General features: G+C 37.3%; 1 protein-coding gene across 2 annotated transcripts in view; it reads left to right on the top strand.

Moving 5' to 3' along the window:
* WDR41 (WD repeat domain 41) overlaps window positions 1-22,476 on the top strand; it is a 47,479-nt gene that overhangs the window by 11,239 nt on the left and 13,764 nt on the right. For both annotated transcript variants that reach the window (XM_061430028.1, XM_061430027.1), the window contains exons 3-7: window positions 9,245-9,293; window positions 10,492-10,623; window positions 13,424-13,486; window positions 14,412-14,523; window positions 18,258-18,320. In XM_061430028.1, the coding sequence (XP_061286012.1) occupies window positions 9,245-9,293; window positions 10,492-10,623; window positions 13,424-13,486; window positions 14,412-14,523; window positions 18,258-18,320 (419 nt within the window). The remainder of the gene's footprint in view (window positions 1-9,244; window positions 9,294-10,491; window positions 10,624-13,423; window positions 13,487-14,411; window positions 14,524-18,257; window positions 18,321-22,476) is intronic.

Below are 22,476 nucleotides of genomic sequence, written 5' to 3'. Positions count from 1 at the left end.
TTAAAAGCTATTTTTGTTTCAGATATTTTTTCTTGGATATTATTAGAAGTAGGAATCACACACATAGACATGAACCCATCAGCTTAATAGCTAGATTACCAGCTAGCAACCCAGCTAGCAAAAAGCTGGATTAAAGGATGTAGCTTTGATATACAACCACAGTGGGTTTCCTAATTTTCACCCTGAGTTATGTAGACTTATTCACTGAATTGCTGGTACAGCTGGACATTCGCAAGCTTCCCACTCCGATGTAAGTTTACCTCAAAAATAAGACCAAACCAGACTGTTCCCTTGCTGTGCTGTGCTGTGCTTAGTCGCTTAGTCGTGTCTGACTCTGTGACTGCATGGACTGTAGCCCGCCAGGCCCCTTTGTCCATGGGATTCTCCAGGCAAGAATATTGGAGTGGGTTGCCATGCCCTCCTTGTTCCCTCGCTATGAACAGACAAATCTCAGAGAACCCAGAATGGTCTGATCTGAGCATACTCAATGAGTTCTTTAACCTTATTTATTACTCAGTGGGACAGAGAGAGGCCAAGGATATTTCTGTAGTAGAAATTCCTTCCAGAGAAGGCAGTGGAGCCTGGTAGGCTGCAGTCCTTGGGGTTGGGAAGAGTTGGACACGACTGAGCGACTTCACTTTCACTTTTCACTTTCATGCATTGGAGAAGGAACTGGCAACCCACTCCAGTGTTCTTGCCTGGAGAATCCCAGGGACGGGATTGCCTGTTATAGTGGGCTGCCATCTATGGGGTCGCACAGAGTTGGACACGACTGAAGCAACTTAGCAGCAGCAGCAGAAGTTCCTTCACAGGTATTTGAGCTCAGAGAGATGTAGTTTGCCACCAATTTAAGTCACACAGATTTTTTTGTATTCTAATACTTATAAACTTGATGTAGTTTAACTTTGTGATTTGGGGGAGGTGAAAGCTTATCAAAGATTTTACCTTTGCAAATAACTGGGAACTAAAGATTTTTCTGTCTTTATGCTATTTGTGAGACGTTTGTATTAGAATTGTGTTAATTAAATACATGTGCTTGTGCTTAGTTGCTCAATCGTGTCCAACTCTTTGTGTTACTTCAGTTCAGTTCAGTTCAGTCGCTCAGTCATGTCCAACTCTTTGCGACCCCATGAGTTGCAGCATGCCAGGCCTCCCTGTCCATCACCAACTTCCAGAATTCACTCAGACTCACGTGTTACTTAGTCAAGGGAAAAATTTTTTGATGCTAGAGTAGATCATGAAAGAGTCAACAGCATAAATATCTATGGTTCCTGAAAATGCTTTGAAGTTGACTTCAGCTTCTCTTACAAGTTTCTGTCTACAAACTTCTCTAATTTTCAAGTAATTCTAGCATCAAGGTAAGTAAAAGTCTATTTTAAATGAAAATTTTGACATTTTTTATTTTTGTCTGGTTTCTGATATTAGCATTTTTCAACTTTATTATAAAACTATATATTATTTTAGTTGCATTATGATTAGAAAGTACTTGTGGATTTGGTGGAAAGGGACTTCTGCATTGTCATAGTAATACTCTATTTTTATTTTTCCAGGACTTGATGGTTATGTAAATATTGAATACAAGAAAATTTATGTTTAGGTTTATGGCTTATCATTTTTTATGTCCTTTAAGGTTATATTTGAATCTGTAGCACCTTTGATTTAATTAAAATAAATTCTCCTGAATAAGAACTATTAAATAAGCACTTAAGTGAGGGCTATAGGAATTATTGCAGTAATACTTTATTTTATACAAATCTTTTTGAACTTTTGCTGTTCTTTCAGCCCACAGTTGGCAAGAATGAGAATACTTTTGCTGAGCTATCCAGAGGAAGGTGTTTATAGGAACTGATTCCTATAAATTGAAATAAGCATTACAGAATTCTCAGTGGACTGATTATTTGGACCCTGTAGCATTCCATCATACTGCAGGCTGTGAGCCCTTCAAAGACAGGAACTTAGCTCATTGATCTTTACTTTCAGGATCAAGCATATAAATATATAAAATTAATGCTTAATGTATAGGTAAAGCTTACTAAAGATTTCTAGAATAAGTAAATCATTGTTCAGTTCAGTTCTGTCGCTCAGTCGTGTCTGACTCTTTGCGACCCCATGAACCGCAGCATGCCAGGTGTCACTGTCCATCATCAACTCCCAGAGTCTACCCACACCCATGTCCATCGAGTTGGTGATGGCATCCAACCATCTCTTCCTCTGGCGTCCCCTTCTCCTCCTGCCTTCAGTCTTTCCCAGCATCAGGGTCTTTTCAAATGAGTCAGCTCTTTGCATCAGGTGGCCAAAGTATTGAAGTTTCAGCTTCAACATCAGTCCTTCCAATGAACACCCAGGACTGATCTCCTTTAGGATGGACTGGTTGGATCTCCTTGCAGTCCAAGGGACTCTCAAGAGTCTTCTCCAACACCACAGTTCAAAAGCATCAGTTCTTCGGCGCTCAGCTTTCTTCCCAGTCCAACTCTTGGAAAAACCATAGCCTTGACTAGACGGACCTTTGTTGGCAAAGTAATATCTCTGCTTTTCAATATACTATCTAGATTGGTCATAATTTTCCTTCCAAGGAGTAAGCGTCTTTTAATTTCATGGCTGCAGTCACCATCTGCAGTGATTTTGGAGCCCAGAAAAATAAAGTCAGCCACTATTTCCACTGTTTCCCCATCTATTTCCCATGAAGTGATGGGACCAGATGCCATGATCTTAGTTTTCTGAATGTTGAGCTTTAAGCCAACTTTTTCACTCTCCACCTTCACTTTCATCAAGACGCTTTTTAGTTCCTCTTCACTTTCTGCCATAAGGGTGGTGTCATCTGCATATCTGAGGTTATTGATATTTCTCCCGGCAATTTTGATTCCAGCTTGTGCTTCTTCCAGCCCAGAGTTTCTCATGATGTACTCTGCATAGAAGTTAAATAAGCAGGGTGACAATATACAGCCTTGACATACTCCTTTTCCTATTTGGAACCAGTCTGTTGTTCCATGTCCATTTTGAACTGTTGCTTCCTGACCTGCATATAGGTTTCTCAAGAGGCAGGTCAGGTGGTCTGGTATTCCCATTTCTTTCAGAATTTTCCAGTTTATTGTGATCCACACAGTCAAAGGCTTTGGTATAGTCAATAAAGCAGAAATCGATGTTTTTCTGGAACTCTTGCTTCTTTGATGATCCAGCGGATGTTGGCAATTTGATCTCTGGTTCCTCTGCCTTTTCTAAAACCAGCTTGAACATCTGGAAGTTCACGGTTCACATATTGCTGAAGCCTGGCTTGGAGAATTTTGCGTGTGAGATGGGTACAATTGTGCGGTAGTTTGAGCATTCTTTGGCATTGCCTTTCTTTGGGATTGGAATGAAAACTGACCTTTTCCAGTCCTGTAGCCACTGCTGAGTTTTCCAAATTTGCTGGCATATTGAGTGCAGCACTTTCACAGCATCATCTTTCAGGATTTGAAATAGCTCACCTGGAATTTCATCGCCTCCACTAGCTTTGTTCGTAATGATGCTTTCTAAGGCCCACTTGACTTCACATTCCAGGATGTCTGGCTCTAGGTCAGTGATCACACCACTGTGACTATTTTTGCTTATTCACACTGCTTGAGAACAGTGCTTTCTTGATTTTATTATAAATCAGCCACTGTGACTTTTATTATAAGTCAGCCACTGTACAAATTATTTTTTTTTTGCCTTTTAAAAAAATTTTATTTATTTTTTAATTGAAGGATAATTGCTTCACAGAATTTTGTTCTCTGACAAACCTCAGCATGTATCAGCCATAGGTATACATATATCCCCTCCCTCCTGAATCTCCCTCCCAATCCCACCCCCTCTAGGTTGATACAGAACCCCTGTTTGAGTTTCCTGAGCCATACAGCAAGTTCCCGTTGGCTGTCTATTTTACATATGGTAATGTAAGTTTCATGTCACTTTTTCCATACATTTCACCCTCTCCTCCCCTGTCTCCATGTCCACAAGTCTTTCTCTGGGTCTGTTTCTCCATTTCTTCCCTGTAAATAAATTATTCAGTACCATTTTTCTAGATTCCATAAGTGAAAGTGAAGTCACTCAGTCATGTCTGACTCTTTGTGACCCCCATGGACTGTAACCTACCAGGCTCCTCTGTCCATGGAATTTTTCAGGCAGGAGTACTGGGGTCGGTTGCCATTTCCTTCTCCAGGGGATCTTCCCGACCCGGGGATTGAACCTGGGTCTCCCGCATTGCAGGAAGATGCTTTACCATCTGAGCATATATATGGATTAGAATATGATATTTATCTTTCTCTTTCTGGCATACTTCGCTCTGTGTAATCTAACCTCATTAGAACTGACTCAAATGCATTCCTTTTTATGGTTGAGTAATATTCCACTGTGTATATGTACCACAGCTTCTTTATCCATTCATCTGTCGGTGGACATCTAGGTTGCTTCCATGTTCTAGCTATTGTAAACAGTGCTGCAGTGAACAATGGGATACATGTGTCTTTTCAATTTTGGTTTTCTCAACGTATATGCCTAGGAGTGGGATTGCTGGGTCATATGGTGGTTTTATTCCTAGTTTTTTAAGGAATCTCCATACCATCTTCCATAATGGCTGTATCAGTTTACATTCCCACCAACAGTGTAAGAGCGTTCCCTTTTCTCCACACCCTCTTCAGCATTTGTTTGCAGACTTTTTGATGATGGCCATTCTGACTGGTGTGAGGTGATATCTCATTGTAGTTTTGATTTGCATTTCTCTAATAATGAGCAATGTTGAGCATCTTATCAAATTATTTTTCTTGTTAGTATTTGTATCATGGTTGCCTTCTACTCTACAAAATATAGATGATTTTTTTTTTGCCATGTAGTGAATGGATGGTAAAGAGTAGGGAAAAGCTATAATTTAGTTCATTAGTTCAGTTCAGTTCAGTCGCTCAGTCGTGTCCGACTCTTTGTGACCCCATGAATCGCAGCACGCCAGGCCTCCCTGTCCATCACCAACTCCCGGAGTTCACTCAGACTCACGTCCATCAAGTCAGTGATGCCATCCAGCCATCTCATCCTTTGTCGTCCCCTTCTCCTCCTGCCCCCAATCCCTCCCAATATCAGAGTCTTTTCCAATGAGTCAACTCTTCGCATGAGGTGGCCAAGTACTGGAGTTTCAGCTTTAGCATCATTCCCTCCAAAGAAATCCCAGGGCTGATTTCCTTCAGAATGGACTAGTTGGATCTCCTTGCAGTCCAAGGGACTCTCAAGAGTTCTGCAACACCACAGTTCAAAAGCATCAATTCTTCGGCGCTCTGCTTTCTTCACAGTCCAACTCTCACATCCATACGTGACCACTGGAAAAACCATAGCCTTGACTAGATAGACCTTTGTTGGCAAAGTAATGTCTCTGCTTTGAAACATGCTATCTAGGTTGGTCATAACTTTTCTTCCAAGGAGTAAGCGTCTTTTAATTTCATGGCTGCAGTCACCATCTGCAGTGATTTGGGAGCCCCCAAAAATAAAGTCTGACACTGTTTCCACTGTTTCCCCATCTATTTCCCATGAAGTGATGGGACCAGATGCCATGATCTTAGTTTTCTGAATGTTGAGCTTTCAGCCAACTTTTTCACTCTCCTCTTTCACTTTCATCAAGAGGCTTTTTAGTTCCTCTTCACTTTCTGCCGTAAGGGTGGTGTGATCTGCATATCTGAGGTTATTGATATTTCTTCCAGCAATCTTGATTCCAGCTTGTGCTTCTTCCTGCCCAGTGTTTCTCATGATGTACTCTGCATATAAGTTAAATAAGCAAGGTGACAATATACAGCCTTGACATACTCCTTTTCCTATTTGGAACCAGTCTGTTGTTCCATGTCCATTTTGAACTGTTGCTTCCTGACCTGCATATAGGTTTCTCAAGAGGCAGGTCATGTGCTCTGGTATTCCCATCTCTTTCAGAATTTTCCAGCCATTTTTTCATGCCAAGAAACAAGGACTATTTCTTTAGTCCTTTAAACCTGCTAGAGGTAATCAGAAATGTGTTGGACTGGAAAGTGCCATATTGGAAACATAAATAAGTACGATAATTACTAAATTTCATTGATTCTAAAAAGCCTATTTTTGGTACAGTAACATCTCTAAAATTTGGATACATCATATAATTGGTGTCTTTCATTTATAACTAACAGCATTTTTCCTTAATAGTACATAAAATAATAGTATGTCTTACAGTTGATGTCTTATATTTCTTTAGTACATTTTTAAATAATCACTGAATTTTAAGATCTTGAAATAAGAACCACATGTAATTGATTTTGGCATTTCCCTAACACATGATGTGAAATCTTACTATTTTGTGTGTATCAGTAAAGAAGGATTTCTCTTAAAATCTTTAGACTTGAATCTTTGGGTTCTATTAATTTAGAATGCTTAAAAATTTTTTTTGTATATTATTATATGGCAGTATAGCCCCTATTTTTTCTTCCATTGACTATATTAAACATTATTGGCATTTAATTACTTCTTTTATTGTTCCCTACTTCTTTTCATAGTTATAGTGTATCTTACTGTTAGGGATTCTTAGATTGAAGTTTCATTTCTCATTTGGAGATGGCTAGAGTGTGTGCTTCACGGATGAGGATAAACTGATTTAAGATAAGCTGATACAGTGCTGCCAGTTTTCAGTTATCCATGCTAGGAGAATGGATAATTGTCATTTGTGAATGATCTTCCTTCCCTTTATTTGTTATTTTATGGCTGGTACTGGTATGTAGCAAAGTCAAACTGGTTTGCATTTTAAAGCTTCACGTTTCCTCTTTAGAGCAGGTAATAATAAATACTGGAAAGGCAAAAAAAAAAAAAGAAAAGGCAATAGAATATGAGAATTGAAAAGCCTGAATAATACACAAACTGGATAATTGACCTCTGAACGATAAAAAGAAAAAAATGGGCTGTGGATTCATGCATTACTATTGAGCATTGTTTAGATTTAACTTTTGTTCACCACTGATTGAATTAAAGTTTGAGATGAGATGCTCTGTATCTCATTTCTAAACTCTCAACCGTTCAATCATCTCTCATTGTGAAGTCATGAGATTCAGACATGATAAAGCAATAATGAGAAGTTAAAAATCAGGGCTAGAAAAAAGTATATTTTAAACCTGTACTCTTCTAAAAGGGAGAAAAGCAATTATAAGAGTTTCAAGAATCAATAGAAATTGATATTTTATACCAAAGAAATCTTAAGACCTTGAGTTCTGCCCTCCCCTTCATCATGGTACAAGTAAAAAGAAATCAATAGCCCTAGAAACATAAGCTGTTAAAGATTGACATCCAGCAGTATTTTTGATATTTAAGGCATTGCTTCGTATTCTGATTCAGACAGTCTGTGTAATTAAGCATAAGAAATTGTTTTTAAATATAAAATTGTTTTCTTTTTAGTCTCCATATCTTTTATATATTTCATTTTGAAAACAGAATAAATGTTATGTATGGGTTTAAAAATAGTTCTTTGTATGGTTTCTATCTAGTTAACTAAGACATTTTAAATGGTCCTTTCTGTTAAAGATAAGTAGTTCTTTATTAAAAGTTACTAATGGACTCTGTCAGACTCCATTAGGCCAATTTCCCATCTCCTAATCTCTTAGCTCCTGCAGTAGAAGATGTAATCAAAAGATTCTGCAGCAGGTACTGAGTATGGGAATTGTCAGAGCCAGTGGAGGACAGTAGCTATATATGAGGCTTTGAAACTGAGCGTGAGAAATTTGAACTTGATGCTCAGTTTGGACTGTTAAGGGAAGTGTTATATGACTGAAGTAGGGAGATTATATGGATCTCTATAGGGTAAAATTCAATAGAACAGAGACTCTCAGGGCCAAAGTATTAATAGTTTTTGTGTCCTCAAGTATCAGTTCTCTACTTTTCTCCCAATGGCGCACACACAGCTCACAATGTTTACTTTAATGAAGATGTTTAAGGCATGTCCAGATTTTTGTGAAAATATGCTAACAATCTTGCATGGAAGTACACATTTTCTAAACACCATAGCTGCTTGTGGAGTACCACTTATTAATGGTTATTAACCATAACCAGATGCAGTTCATAGCTGGCTCTCAATAATACTACCTCCTTCTCTCCCATTCAGAAAAGCAAACTTTTGAATTCAAGTGAATAAAAAGTGATATTAGAAGAACAGCTTGGAATCGATTTTGATTATTTACACACTTGTGTAGTACATTATTAACAAATCAGTTGACATGGTTAAAATGTGACTGCTGTATACCACTGTGTTGGGACACTGCTTGAGAACAATGCTATATTGATTTTATTATAATTCAGCCATTGTGATTAATAATCCTGTACAGATTATTTTTCTTGATAGTGTTTGTATCATGGTTATCTTCTACTCTATAAAGTATAGATGGTTGGTTTTTGATCTGTAGTGAATGAATGGTAAAGAGTAGAGAAAAGCTATAATTTAGTTCATTACAATTCTTTTTTTATGCCAAGAAGCAAACTTACCTTTACCTTTTTCAAGAATATTCATTAAAAAAAACCAAAACAGAAACCAAACTTTCCAAACCAAAGGACATGAAAGGGAGATGGGATATTTATGTGGAAAGACCACAGAACTGAGAGGAACAAAGGAGAGACACTGGCTTTAAATATAGTAGAGTTAAAATATCTAAATACCTTTACCTAGAATATAAGGAATCTAAGGACAAGATTCCTTTGGTCTACTCCTGGGATATCACTTCCTGTCACTGTAGCTTTTCCTCAGCTTGGTTTCATGTCACTTCAGGGTTTAATCATATAATTTTAAAGGAAGGACTTTAACGATCATTTATAGATCTCCCTTATTCTTAGTCTAGCACTTATAATTCTCTGAATGGTCTTATTCATTTTTGGATTTGCTGTACCTGACACAAAAATTAGAAAGTATTCTATAAAGATTTATTAAGTTGGCTTAAAGAACTTAATGTACATTGATATTAGTAAGTCAGAATGCTATTAATAAAGTCGGGTAATTCTTTTTTAAAACTTTTATTCTTACTTATTTGACTGCGTCAGGCCTTTGTTGTGGCATGTGAACTCTTAGTTCTGGCACGTGGGGTCTAGTTGCCCAACCAGGGATCGAACTCAGGGCTCCTGCACTGGGAGCAAGGAGTCTTATCTACTGGACCACCCGGGAAGTCCCTAATGTCTGATTGGTCTTAGTAATTTTAGCACTTAAATGTCATCAGTAATTTTTTGTTTTTCTTGACCTTTTTTCTCTAACCAGATTTGCATCTGCTGGTGATGATGGAACTGTAGTTGTGTGGAATGCCCAGGTGTGTATTGATTCTATGTGGATTATCTAACACAGACATGACTCTATAGTTGAGTATGCATTCATAAACATTACCTGGAGATGAGACTGCATACCAGTAGACTGAGCCGAATTAATGTTTGAAAAGGGCTGCTTAGGATGAATCCATTTACAGTGAGGACCAATGTTTCATATATAGTTTTTTATTTAAGATTTTTCCTGAGAAACAAATGCTAAATTATGGAAATAAATGTCTTAATTTTAATTAAGCAAAATTTAAGTTAGCAGCTATGTACTGATTCTGAAAATGAATCAGGTGTTGATTTTTGTGAGAGACAGTTTTTTCCAAATTGACAATTTTTTCTGAATTTTTCTAAATTGTGTGACAGCATAATATTCTTCACATGTTTCACTTTAATAGTAATGTAATAAAAGGTTTATTTTAAAAAAAATATTTAAGGCTTTACCAAATTTCTCTAGGTCCTCTCTCCCTAATCCTTGGATTCTCAAAGTATTCTCTTGGGAAGCATTTATCTCCTCACCCTTGTTTGGATTGTTACCTATTCTGACTCCATCAGATCCTCATTTTTCAATGGCTTTGCCTGTGATGGACACAGTTTAACATTACATTCATCACATACATCATGAAATCCTGCAACCTTGGAGAGATTTGAAATTTATGTTACATTTTCTTTGCATTTTTGTATTTACTACTTGGGAAGTCAGAGACTGATGGATGAAGACATTGGATGGATGGGAATAGCTGTTGATGTTAAATAGAAATAGAGTCAATACTGACTTTATGAGTGGTTGATATATTATTGGGTATCTACATCCAATTGTTACTGTTTGTTGACTTTTATTCTGCAGTGTTATAGGATGAGATAATAAATATTTGGATAATGAAGACTCCCTATATTTTCCCTGCCTAGTTACTGATATTTTATACTTAATTTACACAATTATAATCTTAAAACCAAATGGAAAGTGTATTCCTTAAAGTTTCCTATAACAATCTGTTATTTTCTATTAGAAAATAATTAAAATTATTTAAGCCTACTCTTGTAGCATCTGTTTAGATTCTATTGCTTAAATTATAAAATCTAAGTAATTTCAGATGGAATGTATGTATTTTCTACCTGGTGGTTTTGCTTAATGTTGTCATTTAAGATTAAGTTATAAGATATAAAGTACTGTTAACATTTTTATTGATATTTCAGACAGGAGAAAAACTTTTGGAACTCAATGGACACACTCAAAAGATAACAGCTATTATTACATTGCCTTGTTTGGAAACTTGTGAAGAAAAAAATCAACTGATCTTGACAGCCTCTGCTGATAGAACAGTCATTATATCCTTGAATCTAGAACCAAGTGAAATAGCTATGGTGATCCAAGGGACCAGTACACACATTATTAGACTTTATCCTCCTGAGGCCTGTCTGTACATTCATGATTTAGCAAAAATGGTTTTGTTCTAGCCTTCATAAGACGCTTCTTGAAAGTATTAGGTGTCTGAAAAAAGATTGGAAGTAGCAAGTTAAGACTTATTGTTGATGGAAACTCCATAACTAAAGCTGTTCTTCCCAGCTTTATATAAAATTACAAAAGATGAAGGAAATGGAAGAATGTAGGCTTAAAAATATTTATCATCTCAGTTTGCTTTTCAATTTAGAGAAACAAAGATGAGTTGAACTGGAGAATAATTCACATTTTCTTATACGCTTATTGTACAGCAAAAGAAACTTAATGGTCCCAACCCATAAGAACCTTCTGACAATCCAAGTCTGGCAGAAAAGTGAATTAGCATGTGCTCAGTGTTTTATATGGAGAAGGCAATGGCACCCCACTCCAGTACTCTTGCCTGGAGAATCCCATGGACGGAGGAGCCTGGTGGGCTGCAGTCCATGGGGTCGTGAAGAGTTGGACACGACTGAGCGGCTTCACTTTCACTTTTCACTTTCATGCATTGGAGAAGGAAATGGCAACCCACTCCAGTGTTCTTCCCTGGAGAATCCCAGGGACAGAGAAGCCTGGTGGGCTGCCTTCTATGGGGTCACACAGAGTCGGACACGACTGAAGCGACTTAGCAGCAGCAGCAGTGTTTTATATATTTAGTATTTTAAAACAATTAAAAAATGTAAATTACCTTCCCTCCTTATACTTTTAGTTGAAAATTTAAGATGTAACAGCCATAGTAAAGTTTTATAAATTGCATGTATGTGCCAGGCATTGTTCTGTTTTGCATTTATTAACCCATTTAACCCTTATAATAAGTATTTTTATTATTTTCATTTATAAATAAGAAAAGAGAGGCACAGAGAGGTTAAGTAAATGGCCCAAGTTTGTGCAGCCTGTATAGGGCCAAAGGCAGTAGTCTGACTGCAGAGTCAGTGCTCTGAATCACTATGTGATACTGCTTTCATAAAATATTTTTCTTAAACAAAGTTGGCCTTTTTATATTTGTATGAGGAATTTAATCTGTGAAGGCTATAGCTAATCTTTCATTGCTTTTTTTTTTTTTAAGTGTCATAGAATAGCTTTAAAAAGTCTGTGCTTATCTGAGAATTCTATTCACATAACTTCAGGTGTTAGTGAAGTTGAGTTTTGGAGTAAGCCCAAAGATGTAGGTGTTTCTTAGGCTTCTGTAGAACTAAGACATACTTTATGACACACTTTAAATAAGCTTGTCAGCTGAAGTGATTTTTAGACAGATTGCCAATAGGTGGTAGAAATTCACAAAAAGATTTAGGTGGAGATAAAATACACTGTGGTGATGACAGTGTTGCATAATCAGGGGCATAAAATGCACTTTAGTATGTTTAGGTCACAGTAGCTTTACTACCATTGTTCTATTGAGGCACATGTTATTTTATGGACTGAAGCTATTTTTTGTTTGTTTTCCATATCAGTATAATCTCTGCAAAAATAGAATATAAAATTCTTTTTATTAGACTGCTTCTTAAGTACTAGAATACTATTTAGCTGCTAAGTCACTTCAGTCGTGTCTGACTCTGTGCGACCCCATAGATGGCAGCCCACCAGGCTCTGCCGTCCCTGGGATTCTCCAGGCAAGAACACTGGAGTGGGTTGTCATTTCCTTCTCCAGTCCATGAAAGTGAAAAGTAAAAGTGAAGTCGCTCAGTCATGTCTGACTCTTCGCGACCCCATGGACTGAAGCCTACCAGGCTCCTCCGTCCTTGGGATTTTCCAGGCAAGAGTACTGGAGTCGGTTGCCATTGCCTTCTGCTATACTATTTAGAGATAATTGTTAAAATTACTATTACAGGAGAGACATGGGTAACTGGGACAATATCAGTATAAACTTTAACGGTAAATGCTAGTAGAGAGTAATTTCCTTTGCTGAATGACTTTTCTTGTTAAAAATAATTTCAGGTTGCTTTGTTAGTAGTTCCATTTATTCAGATGAATTTTAAATTTATCATGCTTGGGTATTTGCTGTTAGCTAACTTCATTAATTAAATGCTGAGGGTAGATTTTTTTTTTTGTCAAATTATAATCTTAAGAGTCTATATATGTGTGTGTATATACATTTATATGTAAATATGTTCTCATATAAAATGTATATCTTACCATAGGAAATGGTATGAAAAATTTGAAAATCGTTATGTTCCTTAAATCAAACTAATCTTGGACCTTTTATGAGAGGTCTTGAAATTATTTTAAATATGGATATAGGTATTTGGTTACTGTCTTCTTTGAATTAAGATAACTAGTAAAATCATGCCAGGCATGTTGAGGGAGCTTTCAGTTAATGTTAATTAATGGATGTGATAGTTTTTAGTATGAGTATTTTATGTTCAGTGTTTATTAGATTATGGTAGACTGTTTTGGAGAGTAAAATTTAAAATTTTTATAGTTGCAATATTTAATGCTTATAAAGATTTGATATTCAGACCATCCATTCTGTTGGTATTTTCAAATGGTTTTATAGTAAAATTCACATCAAACTTATTTTAGATTATAAGCTTGCTATGCTAAGTTGATTTTTGTAATAGTATAAACACAAGGTACTTTATGCTTTGTATATTTTCTACAAAAATGTGTAATATTTATAATTTAATTATTAGAAAAGTTATCTCATAATTTTTTGAAATTCTGCTTAGAAATTATTTCTTAACATAAATTTAGGAATGGGATTGTGATACTGGTAGACAAGTTCAGAAAGTGTCATGCTTCCAGTCTACTGTAAAGGTAAAATCTTAATCAGATACTTTATGGTAATAATCTTTTTATTTCAGAAAAAGTTATCTAATGATTTAGATGAAATTATCTTTGTAGGTTTTAAAAATTATTTCTTATGCACATACCTACAGCTATTTGATTCTTCTAAGACTAGATTTTGGGGAGTATGTATATTAAATGCTAGAATGTTTGAATTTTAAATTAGAGCAAGAGATGAATCTCTATAGTAAGATAAGGAAAAATGTAGTACCTAGTATGTTTCTAGTCGGAGAAGGCAATGGCACCCCACTCCAGTACTCTTGCCTGGAAAATCCCATGGACGGAGGAGCCTGGTAGCTGCAGTTCACGGGGTCGCTAAGAGTCGGACACGACTGAGTGACTTAGCAGCAGCAAGCAGCAGTGTATTTCTAGTTGGTAATTCTAGGAAGGGATACTACTTTCCAAGTGATATGGCAGTAGCTAGTCTTTTTTTGTTGTTCTTTGTTTTAGCTTTAAACTTGAAACACGGAGCTATTTGTGCCTCACTATGTTTTCTGTAAAATCATAATTTAGTAGTAGTTACTTATTTCCAGAACAAAATCTTTTGTGGCTAATTGGTGGCTGGCTACTCTTAGGTTCATTTTATAAACATACTAATTGGGGCTTATTATTGATAGAAATTCTGCTACAGATTGGAGAAACAAACTTGGATAAGACTTGGTTACTTGCATTCCTATAGAAGAAATTACCTTAGATGGTCTCAGAAAGTGCTACTGTTTTTCAGTAATTTCAGCAGGCTTGGGGAAAGATACTAGTAAAGTGAAATAGTATTTCCTTATTTACTTTGAAGATTACTGATCTCTTGAAGGGAAAGGGTATCAACTTGTGGACATATTTTAAAACCACTGAATGCTTGAATTTCTAAACTGATAAATATTTTGCATGAATTTTACAGTGTTTAGCTGTTCTTCAGAGACTAGATGTTTGGCTCTCTGGTGGGAATGATCTGTGTGTGTGGAACCGAAAATTAGATCTTCTGTGTAAGACGAGCCACCTTTCTGATACAGGTAAAAACAAATCAAGGTACTTGTGAACCATGCTAGACACGAAAATAAAGACACAGTGAATCTTCAAAGAGACTTTGCATGAATACAACAGTAATATAGGAGCTTTTCTTTTTAATTCTGAATATAAGATGTAGTCATATTTTCCAATTCAGGTGAAGGGTTGTGTGAAATATATTTCCATTTCAAATTGAAAGGAAAAGATTTTCCCTCTTTTGGCTTCTTCACCCCTTCTAACAGAATTTCTCAAAAGTGAACAATAAAACCCTTTTCTTACATGTTCCTGGACCACGTCCTAAACTGAGTTTACCTGGAAGCATATCTTTATGACTTTACAAAAGTATTTTCTTCATTTGTGGGGTCATCAGACTTTGCATAGAGTCCTAAGGATGCCCTCATTTTACAGTTGGTTTTACTAAGGAAATTTCATTCATGTGAAAATGTAAAAACAGAATTCTGTTTTCTCAGAAAAAAATCAGTTTTGACTTAACATTGGTATCAAGGAACTTAAAGAATAAAAATTTATTCAGAATAAAAATATTTAAGTATAAATGAGTAAATTTAAATGACAGTAACCTTAAAATGAACTGAACTGAACCTTAAAATCATGTGATCCACTATTAACTATTTTTGTTTCTAAAAGTAATGAAACGAACCCATGGTCATCCTAGAAAGAGTACAGGCATGCCTTGTTTTATCGCACTTTGCTTTATTTGGCTTTGCAGATGATGCATGTTTCACAACTTGTTTGTGGCCACTCTGCATCATGCAAGTCTCTTGGCACCATTTTTCTGGAAGCATTTGTTCACTTTGTGTTTCTGTCAATTGTGGTAATTCTTGAAATATTTCACGCCCTCCAACAGCAAAAAGAATGACTACCTGAAGGCTCAGCTAATTGTTAATAGTTTTTTAGCAATAAAGTGTTTTACAATTAAGGTTCATACATTGTCTTTTAGACATAATACTATTGCACATTTAATAGATGACAGTATAATGTTAACAACTATTATCAGTTCAGTTCAGTCACTCAGTCGTGTCCAACTCTTTGCGACCCCAGGCACTGCAGCATGCTAGGCTTCCCTGTCCATCCCCAGTTTCTGGAGCCTGCTCAAACTCATGTCCATTGAGTCAGTGATGCCATCCAGCCATCTCATCCTCTGTCGTCCCCTTCTCCTCCTGTCCCCAATCCCTCCCAGCATCAGGGTCTTTTCCAATGAGTCAGTTCTTTGCATCAGGTGGCCAAAGTATTGGAGTTTCAGCTTTAGCATCTGTCCTTCCAATGAATATTCAGTACTGATTTCCTTTAGGATGGACTGGTTTGATCTCCTTGTAGTCCAAGGGACTCTCAAGAGTCTTCTCTAACACCATAGTTCAAAAGCATCAATTCTTCGGTGCTCAGCCTTCTTTATAGTCCAACTCTCACATCCATACATGACTACTGGAAAAACCATAGTTTTGACTAGATGAATCTTTGTCAGAAAAGTAATGTCTCTGCTTTTTAATATGCTGTCTAGGTTGGTCACAGCTTTTCTAACAAGGAGCAAGCATCTTTTAATTTCATGGCTGCAGTCACCATCTGCAGAGATTTTAGAGCCCAAGAAAATAAAGTCTGTCACTGTTTCCATTGTTTCCCCATCTATTTGCCACAAAGTGATGGGACCAGATGCCATGATCTTAGTTTTTTGAACGTTGAGTTTTATGCCAGCTTTTTCACTACTGTTATATGCAGTGGGAAATTAAAAAATTTGTGTGACTTGCTTTACTTTGATAATTGCTTTATTTCGGTGGTCAGGAACCAAACCCAAAATATCTCCAAGGTATGCCTGTTATTAAAGCATATTATTGTTAAAGCATATTATTGTTGTCTTAGAGTAGTAGGAGCCCTGTGAGTTGAATTTACACTTCTTTATTGGAACTAGCTTATCTCCACATGGGTATTATAAAATACTAGAAAAATAATATAATGTCTTAATAAAACTAAATCCCTATCTTACTAGGATTTATAGTTTAACTTCTTAGTTCACCACTTGATCACTAGTAATCTTGTTTGTAGTGGTAAAGAACACCCTGCCAATGCAGGAGACATAAGAGTGTGCGGTCAATCCCTGGGTCAGGAGGATCCCCTAGAGGAGGGTGTGGCAACCCACTCCAGTATTCTTGCCTGGAGAATCCCATGGACAGAAGCGCCAGGCAGGCTACAGTCCATAGGGTTGCAAAGAGCCAGACATGAATGAAGTGACTTAGCATGCACGCACACATGTTGTAAAATACTGAAATCAGGGCTAAAAAAGGACCTTTTGCATGTTAATGGAAATAATCACCTGTTATTGGAATTCCCCTTCCTTTGCAAATTAGCTTTGAGTACTGTACTTTAAGTAGTTACAGTATTGCCCTGTTTATCAGCAAGAGATAGCAGTAAACCTTTGAGAAAAGACCTTAAGTTGCCATTGGTGAGCTTTTCGTGATTTGGATTTTCCAAATTACCAGATGCCAAATGGTTAGCAGTACTATTAGATCCTTACTTTATGAAACTCCGTTCACTAAGCCTTGCTTGATTTATGGACTGGCAGGGCTTTTAGGGACAATTATTATGTATTTGTAAATAAGCAAAAATAATCTCAGTATGATAAAATGGAAGGAGCCTTGGACTAGAAAACAGGACATCCATGCCCTTTCCATCACTATGGTCTGTGATTCTGTGCATTAAGTTGCTACTTCTGGATTATTGAGTTTACAGTAATTTTATTTCATAAATAATCAACATTTTTTTGATAAGCTGTTTTCTGCATCTGGAATTCTCTGCTGTTCTCCCTCCCCCTGCTCTCCTCTCTCTCCTACTTCTTTATCCTGTACACTGCTGCTCCCGTTTCTCCTCCTCTACCATCAATGCCCTGTCCTTGACCATGGAAAAATATAAAACATACTGGTAAAACCTATGTGGAAGAAAGATGTTGGCCAGAAATACTCCCCGAGTGGGAAGGTAAAGCAGATGAGAATATTTTCCCAATTAGCATATGTGTTATGAATTACTGTATAAAAATTACATATATTTTTAAGGGAAAAGTTAACTTTAATTAACAAGTTTTGTGCCAACACATATGGTAATTCTAAATCTAACACGTGAATTCTTTAATTTTTGCTGACAAAAGTGATAATTATAACATATCTTACAGAAGTTGTGGTTATCCTAAAATCATTTCATGATTCAGCTATAAAAAATGTACTTAGCACTGTATGCTTAATAAGTGAAATGTAATAGAATGTTGAATCTGATTATTCTAGTAATACAAGGAATTTTGTAAATGTACTGATCGATTATAAACATACTATTTGAAGGCCATTTTCTTAGCTGTTGACTGTTGGCTCATTTATTTGCTGCCAGGGAGTTCACCCAGGCTTCTTAAATTTACATTGAGGAAAAATGCCAATTTTGTATTCCATTTGAGCTAGCCATCTTGTAAATGGCAATGATGATTATCTTAAGGGGTCCCTGGTAAATAAGTTTGCCATAATAGTACAAATATTCAAAGAGAATTTTCTACCCTTAATAAATCAATAAAGCCTTCGAGAGATTTTACTGACTTTTCACAAAGTCGTTTTCACATGCAAGTGTGATGTAGCGAATTGTGTGAGCTTTATTGTTACCATCCCCTTTGAAGAAATGACTAATATAAATCTGAAAATGTTTTTGATCTAATCTATTAAGAAAATAATTTAACTTTTATATGTTTTTGAAGGGATCACTGCTTTGATTGAAATACCTAAGAACTGTGTTGTGGCAGCAGTTGGCAAAGAACTGAGTGAGTATGATTTTCTCCCCCATCATTTCTTCTTTTTTAAAATTTTAAACTAGCCTTGTGTAAACATTTCGGAAAGACTAATTTGACTTTTTATTTAAAGGACATCTTTCCCTGCCCCCAGTCTTGACCTCCTGGAATTATTGAAGTGATATGGAACCTGAGACATTTTCAAGATGTTAGGTCGGCTCTTGTACCACACTTGGTCTAGCATAGGCAAGTGGGCAAGGTAGCCCGCTCCTCTGACGCTGGAGAGGCCTATTTACATCCCACAGTCCTCTCTGTTGACCCACACTCACTCACTCAGCAAAAACTTTAGCTACATAAAAGAACGCCAACATTCTGAAAACTAAAAACGAGCTGGGTTTGGAAGAGGGTTATTATGGGAGTTCAGTAAGACAGGAGCTGTGGAAACCAGAGTGGGACCCGTCTTCTTGGAGGGTGGAGTTTGCACCATTTCCCTCAGAGTAGTGGGATGGCAGGAGGGAGAATGAGAGGATGTGGTAAATGTACTGATTATGAACATGCCATTTGAAGGCTAGTCTCTTACTGTTGACTGTTGGCTCACTTATTTACTGCCAGGAGTCTGCAGTTTAAAAAAAAAACAAACCTATTATGCTCATTACCTTATGGATAAAAATTGTGTGCTGAGAAGTTGCTTTTTAAAATCTGCTTTTTTTCTTGAAGAATTTGTCTAATGAAGCCCAGAGGGCATTTGATATTACTTGTGCTGCTACTTCTAGATGCCAGTCTCGAGATTTACTGTGATCACCAGTTGGCATGTTTGCAAATGCCAGTGAGAAATGAGCTAATGGTTTACCGGTTGTAAGCTGCTATCTGCAGGCTCTGCTGCTTTGCAGTCAGCTTTTTCTTTCTTCCACTGAATTTCCCTGTGTAGTCATGTCTGAGAAGTAATTTTTAGACCCAATGCTTATGCTTGCTTTTCATAAAGCAGCTTCTAAAGATAAAATTTAGTGTTTAAGTTTTTTTTCTTTTGTTCTTCCTTGCAGAAATTCAGTTTTCCCATGTTCTTTATTATGCTGGAAAGATGCCTCGCTTTTCCCTGCTTTTTACCTCTTGTTGCTAATCAATCGCTTGTGTTTTGCTGGTTTTACTCTCAGTGGTTCTCAAAATGTTGTGTGCATGAGGATGACCCGAAGGACTTGTTAAGAACACAAAATACTGGGCCTTACTCCCCGAGTTTCTAGTTCACTACTTCTGGAGTGGGGCCTGAGCGTCTGCATTCTAACATGCACTGCGAGTGCTGAGGTGGTCGGTCTGGGGCCATTCTTTGAGGGCGGCTGCTCTAAATATTTTGGTCCACTTCTTTCCATCTCACTAGTGTCGCTCTGTTCAGGTACTCTTCTCCTCTTTTGCCTGGTTGGACTGTTGCGATAGTCTCCTGACTTATTTTCATTCCTCTACTTTATTTATTTTTTTGAATGTGTACTTAACAATGTGCAAACTATATTTTAGCCATTGCCGTTGTCTGGAGAACACATTGAAAGTATAAATATTTACGAAAGATTATTGTATTCAGATAATGATGAAGTATTAGTAAGATGTCTAAATATATGTAATGTGGAGTGTCCAAAGGGCTTCCCAGGTGGCTCAGTGGTAAAGAATCCGCCTGCCAATGCATGACATACAGGAGGCCCAGGCTGGATCCCTGGGTTAGAAAGATCCCCTATAGAAGAAAATGGCAATCCATTCCAGTATACCTGCCCGGAGAACCGCACAGACAGAGGAGGGTCACAAAAGAGAGTCAGACATGATTGAGCATGCATGCCCAGAGTGTCCAAATATAATCACCCCATGATAGAGTTAGTAGCAAGTAAAATAAAATCTCTTTAAGTATATGCCTGTTCAGCATGCCTGCATGCTTAGTCGTGTCCGACACCTTGCAACCCCCTGGACTGTAGCCCGCCAGGCTCCTCCGTCCATGGTCCATAAGGGCTCTCCAGGCAAGAATACTGGAGCAGGTTGCCACTTCCCTTTTCAGGGGATTTTCCTGACCCAGAGATCGAACCTGTACCTCCTGTGTCTCCTGCATTGCAGGTGGGTTCCCTACCTGCTGAGCCATCAGGGAAGCCCTTACATTGCTAATTTATGTGGCTATTGGCATATATTTAAGATACTTGCAAACTATTGCACAAATATTGTGACTGTTTGAATCCATATCAAAATTTGGATACCAGTGAAATTAATTCACCATGATATAGCTGCTTGGTTGGCTGGATAGGTATGGCCATTCCCTTCTCTGTTTTAGCGGTTCTAAACAATGTTTTCAGTGAAAACATTGAAAACTCCAAACTGGAAACAAAATAAGCTACCATTTACCACCCTCATTTTGTAAAAATAACTTTTTAACAACAAAATATGAAGAACATGACCTCAGGAAAAAAGTATAGGGCTTTAAATTTAATACATTTAGTTTTATTAAGAACAAACAAACTTATGTGGCCTTATTTTTTTTCTCATTTTTGCTCGAGATGAATGAAATCTTTGCCCTAAGGATGAATGTAATCATGCCTACACAATGAAGTCCACGCCTTTCAGCATATCAAGTCCTGCCTTCCAGGATCTCCCTCTGCTTCCCTTGAGTCCTGTCCCACTGCTGGCTAATTTGCATTTCCTGGAGCCCCCAGCCTGAGGCGGTTCTCACCACCGTCCTTTCTCTTGCCACCTGTATTGGACTTGGCCATCTCCCCCTGCTGCCATGGAGTCTTGCGTAACTGCTGGCTACTCCACATTTCCTGGAACCCCCCAGCCCGAGGTGGTTCTCACCTCTGCCTTCCTTTCTCTTGTCAGCCATCTTGGACTTGACCACGTAATTCATTGTCCTCTTTAATCTGGCTCATTACTACTTACTCTTTAAGAGCACAGCTCTAGTATTTCTTTTTCAAGGATGAAGCCTTGCTTACGTTATGCCTCCCCTCCCAGAGGTTTTACCTGTGTATTCTCATAGTCTCATGTCTACCATTTAAGTTACCACTCTAAAAACTTATGTTTGCTTTTTGGTCTCTCTTTGCCCTGCCCCTTCAGAATATTAGTGCCTTGGTGACTGAAACGTTCTTCATTTTTCTCCTAGCAGATAAACAGATTTTTATCGAATGAATTAGTGAATTCATTGAAATAGTAATAAACACTGATGCCTCAACAGAAATTGGAATATCATCTAAAAAAAGGAAGAAATTAAAGTTGGTTTTATTCAAAATAATTTATAAAAAATACAAATATTCTTAAAAATAAGGGTTTCCATTTTACTTAGCCTCAAAATAGGGCTTCCCTGGTGGTTCAGACACTAAGGAATCCTCCTGCAATGTGGAAGACTTGGGTTCTATCCCTGGGTTGGAAAGGTCCCCTGCAAAAGGGAACGCCTACCCACTCCAGTATTCTGGCCTGGAGAATTCCATGGACAGAGGATCCTGACGGGCTACAGTCCATGGGGTTGCAAAGAGCTGGACACCACTGAGTGACTTTCACTTTAACTGTTTCATAAAGTAAATATGTAGTGTCATTTTCCTTATGAAAAATAAGTTTTATTCCTCTAAATGTACTATCTTTTCTATTTCTAAGACAAGCTTGTGCCCCTGTCCTTGGTTTTAACTGTTCCATACCAATTTCTCTTTTTCTAATGTGAATCTTCTCAACAGGAAATAAAATTTCTGTGTGCACTGCCTGTAGTTCCTTTGAGGCTTTTATTAGCTGGGCAGGACTATCATCACTCTTTGAGTACTTATCCTGGTTCAAAAGTTCAAGATTTTTCTGTTAACCCTTTTTTACAATTGACTTGCTTTTCTTTTATCTTCTAATTCATGTTTATTTCCTTGAAGTTATTACATATGTGACCCTTGTGAATACTTGATTGTAGAGACTATATTTATGAACTTAAGTTTCTCATTATCTTTAGTTCTTTGTAGTTTTTTGGTCAGTGTTTCAGTTTGTTCTCCCTGTTAGTTGCATTAAACAGTAGAGTACCTGCTTGTTATTCTGTAATCTTAATCTCAGCGTCATTTGGTAGTATTCCAACTACAGGAGAATTTTCGCTCTATTTTGCTAGGTATCAGAAAGAGTCCTTTTTCTGATAGACAACCACAGTTTCTGAGACCTTCATCTGACAGCCACAGTTTCAATGTGAATGGCTATCAGTAAATGT

The sequence above is a fragment of the Bos javanicus genome, chromosome 10 (genome assembly GCF_032452875.1).
Source record: "Bos javanicus breed banteng chromosome 10, ARS-OSU_banteng_1.0, whole genome shotgun sequence".
In the NCBI taxonomy this organism is placed as follows: Eukaryota; Metazoa; Chordata; class Mammalia; order Artiodactyla; family Bovidae; genus Bos; species Bos javanicus.
Note: the sequence above shows the minus strand (reverse complement) of the source record. Positions and strands in the feature narration are given on the sequence as shown.